Consider the following 11,729-nt stretch of genomic DNA (forward strand, 5'->3'; position numbering starts at 1 on the left):
TAAACAATACTTTTATTTAATATTTTATTTTTACATTATTAAGATTTAAGTTTTAGAATTTATAGTTTAAAATTATTTAATATTTATAGTTTAGTATATATTAATCAAGTATTAATGGATAAATTTTATTGTCATGTAATGTTATTTTTTTATATATAAATATCATAATAAACAAGTATTCATTATAATCAAAACATAAAATATATACATTTTTTTAACACGAAAGACTTAGCTTTTAAATATGTTTGTCTTATACTAAAAGTGGACTTTTGAATTAATATCAAGCTGTTGCCTCTGGGATGATGTTGAAACGATGCTTTTTGAACGAAGCCTGTGGATACCCTGTGCTCACGATCATCCAATGTTGGAGAAAAAGAAAAAAGTAGTGAAAAATTCTTGTTCAAGATAATATCTGATTACCGATGCAAAGAAACAATAATTAATAAAATAAAAATAAGTAAAGAAATAATATATATATATGTCACCATAAAAATAAATTTTGTATGATAAAAATATTCAAATTTTAATTTTTTATTAAATTTTTAATCAAATTTCTAAATTAGCCTCTCTTCATTTTTAACCTCAAGTCTCCAAAACTGAAGAATTTCTATCCACCCACATTGCACCTTAATCAATAAAACAATTTGCCCCCACAAATTCCATTACATCAAAACTGGGGCATGCTTGATTTCAGTTTGCAAAATTTAAGTTTGGAGGATTATATTAAACACTTCTAAAATAAATTGAAGCTTACATCATACCCTCCGCACACATTACTGTATCTATTTCTCAATTATTACACTAACATCACAACAAAAATTAATTCCGTAGTGATGGTGGGAAAATCAATTCACTCAACTTTCGATAAGTATACCGAGTCGCATCAAGTAGTAAAATTCACAAGAATGAGGCCGATTTTATAGGGATTAATGGATCAAGCAATTTTAGTGAGATGATATGTCTAGTAAAGCCAATATTAAAAAGAGTTTGGTGAAATTTAATTTACAGAATGTAAATAGCAAAGAATTTAAAGTGCTGAAAGTGTAAATTGCTAAATATAAATTGCTTGAAACGTAAATGGCAAGAAACTTAAAGGATTGAAACTTAAAGAGTAAGAAAGTAAAGGCAAGAATATAAATGACAATGAATGTAAATTGCATGAAATGTAAAAGGGTTTTGGGTTTAAAGGAAGCAATAAATTCAAAGAAGTTAAAGTGAAGAACAACAATTAAAGAGTCTCATTAGGGATTGGAGATATCATAATCCATCATGAATCAATGGGTCTCAACTTCGTTCTCAATCATATGAAGTAGATCTATGACGGATTGTAATTGATTGGGTCCCAATTTCTTGGTAACCCAATCTCTCTAATCATAATCAATCTTGCCAATTCCTTTATCTAATTATCATGAGAAGAGTTTGAGTACATTCTCTTATCTATAAGCCACACAAATTCTCAAGATTTCAATTCCTCCTGAATGGTGTTGATCAAGAGAATTGTGAGGGATAGAGCTTCAATTCTAATCTCTATAATTCCCCTTCTGAAACTCACATAGAGATTCAATTGATTCAAACCCCCTTCCAAAGTGAGTGAATCACAATAAACATAGAAGATACCCTTTAGCTACAACAAGCGGATTGAGGAGAAGAAGAATTTTATTCAATCATGTGAATTACAATAGAGCTCCTCCCACTAATGATTGGGGTTTAGTTAGTCATCGTTCTAAGAACAATTGAAGGGAATTAAAATTGCATGAAAGTAAATCAAACTCAATATAAATTCAAACATAAAATTGCAGAAAGGAAGAAGTGTAAGAAATTGAAATGGCATAAAAATAAACTAAATTCAATACAAACGAAAATGTAAAAGTGCAAAAAAGAAAAATGTATCTAAACTATGCTACGCTCTCTGGAGTCTCTAATCCTCCAGCCTTCGAGAGCCTATTTTCAACTTCAAAACTCTTCATATTTATACTCTTCTTCTCATCTTCAAAATGGGTCTTGCAAGTACTTGGAAGTGGACCTTTTGGCCTTTGTTGAAGTAAGCTTGGAGTAACCTTTTGTGACGTTGACATTGGCGTTAGCTCACTAACGTTCATACACTTGCATGGGTGCCATTGAGATTGAGGTTAGCATTGGCGTTGGCACCACCGTTAGTGGTGGCACTAACGTTGCCTTTAAATCTATTTCTGGGCGTTGGCACTGCCGTTGGGCACCAACGTTGGTGCACCAATGTTCTTCCAGTCATGCGTACGCGTCGCCCACACATACGCGTCGCCGCCAATTTTTCCAATGCATTCCTCTTGAAATTATCGAAGACGTTGGTGTGCAACGTTTGTCTTTTTGCTTGCAACGTTGGTGGCCAACTTTGGCCACCAACATTGCTTCCATTTGCCTTGTCAACGTTTGTTACCAACGTTGGTGAGCTAACTTTGACCACCAACATTGCCTCCTCTGCTTTTTCTTTGTCCTTCTCTTGCTTCTTCTTACCTATTATCAACCAAACAATATGCATCAAAGTATTGCCATAATCACAAGATAATGCATCATTCATTGCATTAAGTAAATTTTGCATAAATTTCATGAAAATATACATAATTAACAATGTTTGATTGAGTCAAGACATGCTTACATTTTTCATCCAAATGTTTGCTTATTGCTTAAGAAATGCATGAGAACCAAGTAAAAACTAATAAAAAAGACTTGTGAAACTAGCCTAAAATGCCTAGGCATCACATAGGCCAAAATAGTTAACCAAAAATAAATTTTAAAAAAAATTATAACTTTACTTAGATTACCTGTTTCAAAATGGTAAGATTTAATTTCTCATCACTCAAAAAATCATCAGCAGAATCCTTAGCCATTACCATCTTCATCTTCTCCTCCTCAAATTTCACCTTCATGTAAGAACATACAATCCTAACACCATCACGAACTTCACTCCCCTCGTCTGCACCTTCTCCTTGTTCATCATCAGCACCATCTCTTTTCCAAGCGAGTCTTTCCCGATTTTCCTTATCACCACGGCCCGCCCTCCTAGCCTCACGTGCGCCACATCCACATTCGACGGGGGCCCACCAGGGGCCCGAAAGAACTCCGGCGGGTCTCACTGGAGCATCTTCCACTTGGAGTATATGTCAGGATGCATATGAAACTCATGGACTCGAACCGTCGGAAGGAACTCCTATTGCAGCATGCCAAAGCAGCAAAGCAATGGCGGATCCTTGTAGGGGAAGTCAATTTCGTCGTCATATTCGTATTTCGAGTCTGAATCTGGTTCTACGTTTTAGGGTTCCATAGTGTCATTTTTGGACTTGGTTGCTGTTGGTTTAGTTTTGGATTTCTTCATCTTCCTGTCGCGTTGTTTTAGGGTTTCAATTACAGCACCGTGTGTGTTGTCGGTAGCGGTGGTAGAGGTTGAGAATTTGGAATGGGTTGGAGGTTTTTATTTTGCTGAGTTTGGAGAATGCTGAGGTCAGAGGAGGGTAATTTGGAAATTTTATTAAAAAGTCAACAAAAAATTAGGAGTTGGATACTTTTGTCAGACGGAATCTATCTTTTATGGATATAACTTTAATTTTCTTAGTTGATAGATACATTTGTCAGCGTTCGCATCTTTTATGGATACAAATAGTAATTTATTCATTAAATATTATGAGCGTGAGTGGAAGCACACCAAAATTAATATAGCGTATTATCAATAAAATTTTGGTTCCCTCACTAAATATTCTCATTTTATATCACACACATTCTCTATAATATTATACCAAAAATTTTACTTCACAAAAACTACAAATTGCTTCTGCTTTTAGATGAGGAATTAATGTTCTATGAAGGTCTTATTTATAAGGAAAAACTTCGACCTTGTACTCCTTGAACTGATATCATAAGCTTGCAGAATTGTAGCAGAAGAATAGATGGAATGAAACTGTGAGAGATCGAGAGAAGAAGAGAGGAGTTGAAGTGTAAGAGAGGATGAATAATTCTGTTCAGTTCTGATAACAATTGCAATTACAGGTTATATAGGTGAGTTGAGTTGGTTAGGCACTAACCACTTATGCCAGCTCACCATAACAGAAAAGGGGAAAGTAACTAACTCAAGGAGAGGGAAGCAACTACCTCTAACAACCTACTTCACTAAACTCACACACACTAAACTCATACATGTATCTCTACATGACCCTCAGATTTTAGTTTTCTATGTTCTCTATTATGCCCCTGCCAAGTTGAAGTTTCTAAGTTTTCCAAGTTCTGCACTTTTAACTTGTCCCGAGGTTGAGTGAAGGATGTAGAAGGAAGAGCCTTGGTGAGGGTATCTGCGATTTGAACAAAACTGGAAATATGGCTTACTTGAACCACTTTGCTTATAACATAGTCTCTTACAAAGTGCAAGTCTATTTCAAAATGTTTTATTTTTAAAGGCAGTATTGGATTAGCTGCTAGGAGGACAACACTTTGATTATCACAGTATGCCATAACTGCTTTTGGAATTGACCACTTCAGCTCACTTATTAGCCCTTTAATCCAAATCAATTCTGCTACAAGGTCTGCTAGTGTCCTGTACTCTGCCTCTGTGCTTGATCTGGCCACTACTCCTTGTTTTTTCGACTGCCAGGACACAGATTCCTTCCCACAAAAACACAAAACCCACCAGTTGACTTCTTGTCATTTGGATCACCAGCCTAGTCCGAATCACAGTAAGTTGTAATCTTTAGAGATGAGTCTTTGTGAATTTTCAGGCCATATGTAGCAGTGCCACTAACATATCTCAGTATTCTCTTAACCAGTTTTCAGTGCGCCTCTAAAAGTGTTTACATAAATTGTGCAACCTTGTTTACACTGTAAGCCAAGTCTGGTCTTGTCACAGTGAGGTATTGGAGACTTCCTACTACAGATCGATAAAGCTGAGGGTTGTCAAGTACATCACCTCCCGTAGCTTGAATTCTAAGAGTGGATGACAGTGGTGTAGCACATGGCTTGCAGTCACTCATACCAGCCTTTGCATGTAGGTCTTGCACATACTTTTCTTGGGACATCATCAAACCTCCATCTCCAGTCCTGGTCACTTGAATTTCCAGGAAGTAGTGCAGCTCTCCCATCTCCTTCAATGCAAATATTGAGTTTAGCTTTTGAGTGACTGCAGTGAGCATTGCAGGGAAGTTTCTAATCACAATAATTTCATCAACATAGATTAGAATATAGGTAAGGGAGGTCTCCAATTGTTGCACAAACACTGACACATCCGACTTGGTGAGAATCCAAATTTCTGAAGAGCTGAGAAAAGCTTATGATACTAAGTTCTAGGCGCCTGTTTCAGGCCATAGGGTGCTTTGGTAAGCTTGCAAAGCAAGCTACTATCACCTGAGATGTATCCCTACGGCTGCTTCATGTAGACATCTTCAGTGAGCTCTCCATATAAAAAGGCATTGTTCACATCAACTTGCCTAATTGACCATCCTCGAGTTAGTGCTATGGACAGTATTATTCTAATTGATGTTGGCTTCACCACTAAACTATAGCTCTCAGTGAAGCCGAATCCAAGTCTTTGAGAGAACCCTTGAGTAACAAGACGCGCTTTGTGCTTTTGTAGGCTCCCATCTGCATTGTACTTGAGGCAGAAAATCCATTTGCTGCCTATGACTTCTCCGCCAGGAGGCAGGGGGACAAGCTTCCAGGTATTGTTTCACTGCAAAGTTTCAAATTCAGCATCCATGGCCTGCTTCTAGGCAGGATCAGATAGCGCTTGCTGCACAGTACGGGGTTCGAATGAAGCTTGGAAAACCCTTGGCCTTAAGGAGCCAGTCTTGCTCCTTGTTACTATGGGGGTGAACATTTGTTGCTGAGTCATTAGTCTCAGGTGGTAAGGTCCAAGGAGGAGCAATTTCCAAGTCTGAAATAGGGACAGGAGTTGGTATGTGTGAAGGCGCTATATGATGTGAGAGGTGAGGAGAAGATTGTGTGAGTAAGGGAGGGTTGGAGGCTGAGGGGGTTGGAATTGGGGAACAAGGGGTATGCTGAGGGACTTGTGTAGGGATAGGGGAAGAGTGTATTTGTTGGTGATGGATGGGGGCAGGGGAGGTTTGGGACTGTGGAGAGATAGATGACTTTGGTAGAATTTTGAAGTGATGGTAAAGGGTAGAAAGTTGGGGTTTGAGCTTGTGAGGTGTGTGTTGAACTCTAAGTGTGGATCTTTGAAAGGGAACTGCTCTTCATTAAAAAATACATTTCGACTGATTACTATTTTTCTTGAACTTGTCAAGCACTTGTACCCCTTATGAGAGGTAGCATATCCAAGGAAAACACATGGTGAAGACCTGAACTACAGCTTGTTCTTATTGTAGGGTCTCAGGTGTGGAAATCATAGGCATCCAAACACCTTTAGATTCTCATAGTTTGGTTGCTTAGCAAACAACTTTTCAGTTGGTGAGGCTCCATTTAACACTGGTGTGGGAAGAACATTGATGATTTGAACTGTTGTTATAAAGGCTTCACCCTAAAATTTGATAGGTACAGCAAGCATTGTTAGACCCATCTCTATAACATGCCTATGTTTTCGTTCAACTATGCCATTCTACTGATGCATGTGAAGACAGAAAAATCTGTGATTAATTCCTTGTTCTTGCAGTGACTTAGATAGGCTTACATATTTTGCAGCATTATCACTTTAAAAGCATTTAAGTTTGGCATTTAATTGTAACTCAGCCATATGTTGAAATGTAAGAAAATTGATTTTAGTTGAGCTCTACTCCTTATTAGATATGGCCATGTAAATCTGGAAAAGGCATCAATAAAGTTGATAAAATAATAGTTTCCATTTGAATCATGAAGGGGAGCTGGCCCCCAAAGCCCAAATATCAGAATATACAAGTTCTAATGGAGCATTGTAAACCGTTTTGGACTCAGAAAAAGGTAAAGTATGGGATTTGCTAATACATCAGGAACTACATATTGAATTATTTGGTAAGGAGGGGAGATTACACAGCTTTAGGATTCTAGAAACTACTGCTGCTGAAGCATACCCAAGTCTGGCATGTCAAAGAGTGTATTTATTTGTTGTTGCCTCCAAGAAATTGGTGAAGGAAGAAGGTGTGTGAATTGGGTAGAAATTGAGCAGCCTATACATCCCTTTGACAACATCTCCTTGAAGAATGACTTCATTGGTGGCCTGAGATTTAACAAAACAACCATGAGAGTGGAATTCAAAAAATACCTTATTGTCACAACAAAATAGGTAGACACTGAGTATGTTTTTGGTTATATCTGGAACCAATAACAGTTTCTGCATTATTAGACTTTTAGAGCTCAAATCAGTTCTGAAGTATGCTTTTTCCAACACAATTAATAGCCAAACCTATACCATTTTCAACTACTACTTGGTCTGTGCCTACATAGTTTTCTTTTTCAGCCATAACCTCTGGGTTTAAAGTCATGTGATGTGTGGTTCCAAAGTCCAGATACCAAACTGAATCCTGAATGGATGCAGGATTGGCTAACACATTACTGAAGTTTGCCTTTGGTTGCTCAGTTTGCTGCAGTCTTCCTGCATAGTCTCCTGTGTATTGAGTTTTTGTGTATTGCTCATTGTCATCATCATACCTGTACCAATAAAATATTGATGTGTGTCCATATTTGTTGCATAGGTGGCATTAGGGCCTTTCTTGCATTCTTTCATAGCTTTAGTACTGTGTTCTGCCAAAGCCTTCAGTGGTTGATGGTCGTTCACTATTCTGGCTTCCTGACCTGTTTGGATGAAATTGCTATCCACTTTCATGTTCTGTATATAAAGATTGAGTTCTGCCATAACCTTGTGAGTGTCTAGCATTTCTGAAGTGTTGTTAAAACCTGCCTCTACCGCGAGAACCCCTTCTGAAGCCTCCTCTTTATGCAAAATTGGCTTGATACATTTCTTGATCAAATTGACTTATGTGACTGGACTGAGCAACATTTTCCTTTAACAGATGACCTAATTTTGGCTTTCTAAATCTTTCTAGCATGCTTTCATGTTCAAAGAGTACTGCTTCTAATTCACTGACTGTAATTCCTTGAGATCTTGTTATAGTTGAAGTTAGGACAGGTGCATAGTCTTCAGTTAAGCCATGAAGAATTGCATTTACATGTTCACTTTCACTTACTACTTCTCATACTGAGGTCAATGCATTAGTTGTGTTTTTGATCTTCAAGACATATTCATTCACTGATACGCCTATTTTTGTACTGCTAAGATGATTTCTCAATTGAATTACTCTAACTTTGATTTGTGATGCAAAATGACTTTCTAACCTGTTCCAAATCTGAAAAGTATACACACACCCAACCATTCGAATGGTGTATGGTTTAGTCATTGAAGCTCGCAACCAAGATTTCAATAACGTATCTTGTTTCTTCCACCTCTGGTATTTTGAATTGACTTCTCCATTGTCAAGCAACTGCTGTGGGATCCTTGCTCATGTAATGTGATCAAGGAGATCGTTGCCTTCAATCATAGCCTCAACCTGATCTTTCCACTGAAAGAAAGTTGTCATTGTCAAGTTTCATGTAGACTGGAGTTATCGTGAATCCTGGAGTACTTGCCGTTTGAGTTGAGTGTGCAGCAAGAGTAGAATTGTTGTTTGCTATCATTGAATCAAGTTCTGATACAATAAACTAATATCATAAGTTTGCAGAATTGTAGTAGAAAAATAGAAAAAATGAAATTGTGAAAGATTGAGAGCAGAAGAGAAAAGTTAAAGTATAAGAGAAAATAAATAATTCTATTCAGTTCTGATAGCAATTACAAATACAGATTATATAAGTGAGTTGAGTTGGTTAAGTACTAACCACTTATATCAGCTCAGCATAACAAAAAAGGAGAAAGTAACTAACTCAGGCAAAGAGAAACAACTACCTCTAACAACCTTCTTCACTAATCTCACACACGCTGAACTCATACATGTATCTCTGCACTCCTTTAGCATAGCTAAACTATTGTGTCTTGTCCTATTTTCTTTTGCATATTCCATACAGTGCCAACTTTGCATCTTTTCTTTTTATTTTCAAAGTCAACATTGTTGACTCATGCCACAAAATGACAAGCCAATACACACGGTATTAAACAAATTTAATATAATCACTGAATTAGAGAGAATAGAAACTAACTAACCGTCCTAACCAACCTAAAAGAAATAACCAATCTTAACACAATCTGCTTTTAACCTTTATCTACTAAAGACTTCATTTTCCATAACACAAGTATCTTAGATATTAGGCTTGCTGATCTTAGATTTTTCGGTAACCATATATAAAATAGGATGATGCAGTAACTCATTACTATTGGATCTTGATACTTGATAGCTATTCAGTAATAGTAATAATGAAATACAAATTTCTTTAAGCCTACCAATGATAACACTCACAAATATGAGGATTGTGAATAATGGAAAAAAATAATTAACTAGCTATAATAATTAACTTTTTTGTATTTTACTATTTTAAAATAATCATATATATATATATATATATATTGACTGTAACATGTGATTCTCTTATCCTTTGTTATAATTTTATCTATATATGTGACACTTGTTGCCCTCTTTATTCGATCTCTCGCTTCCCACTACAAATTATCTGAATAATTGACAAGAAGATAGATTGAGGAATTTTTTAAAAAAAAAAAGGGATAAAAGAAAGATTATTCGTGCATGGCAAAAAGGCATTTAATTCGAATCCGAAAGCGATTTCCATTTTGCAGAAGCTCAATCATTCAAAATCAACCCACTCTATACATATAACACCTCCATTCACTTGCACTAGTCTTGTGCTAAACCTTAACAACAATGGCCACAGACACTTCTCCGAACTTTCAGGCGGTCATTCCCACTACTGAGTTCCACACAGAACTTTCACTACCAACACCAGATCACGATGGCTTAGACTTCTGGCAGTACATGGTTGCAGGTGAAAATAATGTTTCTATTTACATTATTTTTATTAATTACTTCCTCCATTTTATTTGCTTTCTCCACTTAATTAAAATTTAACTTTTCAGTGAACGTTCCCGCGGTTCAATAAATTTAAATTAAAAATAAATAATCTGACGGAACTAAATTTGTATGGTCAATCGTTCACTATCAAAATTAAAAGAAAGTACTATGGGTTAGCAATTTTTATAATTTGTAATCATCAATTAATTATTATTAATATTTTTAATATTATGAAATTATATCTAATTGTGTGAAATTATTTTTTTTTTTTGGTTAAGTGCTGGCTAAATTTTAATAAAAATGTTAGTTACTAAATTTTTTTAAAATGATGAAATTTAATTTATTCTAAAAAAATATAATATCACTAGTATTTCTAGTAGTGTCACTCTTCATACAATTTTTTTACATTGTATTTTCGTATGGATTTGTAAAAGAAAATTATATTATTAAAATAAAAGTGACATTATTATTTTTATATATTTCACAATTAAATATTAATTTTAATTTTTTAATTTTTGCTGATAAACCTACTTATTAATTTATACCGTTGATTTTCCTATAACAATTTATTAGTGATAATCGATAGATATATAATTTAAAATTTTTTTAATTTTAATTTTACAAAACACCATATTACTTTTATTTTATATAACCCAATTACCAAAAACAATAAAACAAATTATTTATATTACTAAATATTTGATAGTTATGACTCATATATAATGAACACAGTTCATTATTAATGCATATATACATTGTGAAAAAAAAAGACAACAAGAAAGAATAATATTTAACATTTGGCTTTTCCTTTTTGAGAAAACAAATTACAAAAAGCTTAACTAGTTAAATTCCCGAAATTCGATTAAAATATAACATTCTAACCATTTAACGAAACTTTATCAAACAAGTGATTAATATTCCAAAGAAACTTAAATTTTGTTGAGAGAAATGTCCTCTTTTGCTATTTCTTAATGAACAAAATTGTTTGAACATTAAAAAAACATAGGTCCTATATATTTTAAGACTAGAAAAAAAAAAGTAAAAATAAAAGATAAATTGTTTGGTCCTTAAAATTTGATCTGAAAATAAAAAATAATTCCTAAACTTTTTTTGTTTAATATTACCCTTCTTCCAAAATTACAATTCTCTAATTAGGTTTTATTTAGGTAAAATTATAAAAAAGATTTTTTAGTGTGATATTTTTGAAAAATCATTTAAAGAAGTAAAAATAATTTGATATTTGAATATTTTATATAAAATTATTAAGAATAATTAGCCAAATCAATTCTTGAAGTTTTAAAATTGGATACTACTTTACTTTCACAAATTTTAAAATACACAAATCAATCCCAACATTTATAATACAATCCTCTTTTAATTTGGTCTGAAAAGTAAAATAAAAAACAATTTCTATAAAATTTTAAAATTATAAAACAGTCATTTGGATTAAATGAATTAAATTGGAAAAAGAATTTATTATTAACAAAGATAAATATTGCGAACTTTTTTTGTGTATTTTAAAACATATAAAGAATTAAAGTATCCGATATTATTAACTGATTTTGTATCTATTAATTATATTGGGTATAAAAACAGAAAAATATTATTTATTTATTATGTTAAAATAATTTTTTTAATATTTTTATTTTTACTTGAAAAAATAACTAAAAACACTAACATTTTATAAAGAATTTTTTTTATTAAAAAGAGCTTTTTCTCACTTAATTGTATCCAAACAAACATTTAATAATCTTATTATCAGTTTATCAC

General features: G+C 34.0%; 1 protein-coding gene across 1 annotated transcript in view; it reads left to right on the forward strand.

Moving 5' to 3' along the window:
- Positions 1-9,812: 9,812 nt before the first annotated feature.
- Positions 9,813-11,729, forward strand: part of LOC107485026 (uncharacterized) — a 4,846-nt gene continuing 2,929 nt past the window's right edge. The window contains exon 1 of the mRNA XM_016105563.3: positions 9,813-9,933. Coding sequence (XP_015961049.1) covers positions 9,813-9,933 — 121 coding nt within the window. The remainder of the gene's footprint in view (positions 9,934-11,729) is intronic.

This window comes from Arachis duranensis, chromosome 4 (assembly GCF_000817695.3).
Source record: "Arachis duranensis cultivar V14167 chromosome 4, aradu.V14167.gnm2.J7QH, whole genome shotgun sequence".
Classification (NCBI taxonomy): domain Eukaryota; kingdom Viridiplantae; phylum Streptophyta; class Magnoliopsida; order Fabales; family Fabaceae; genus Arachis; species Arachis duranensis.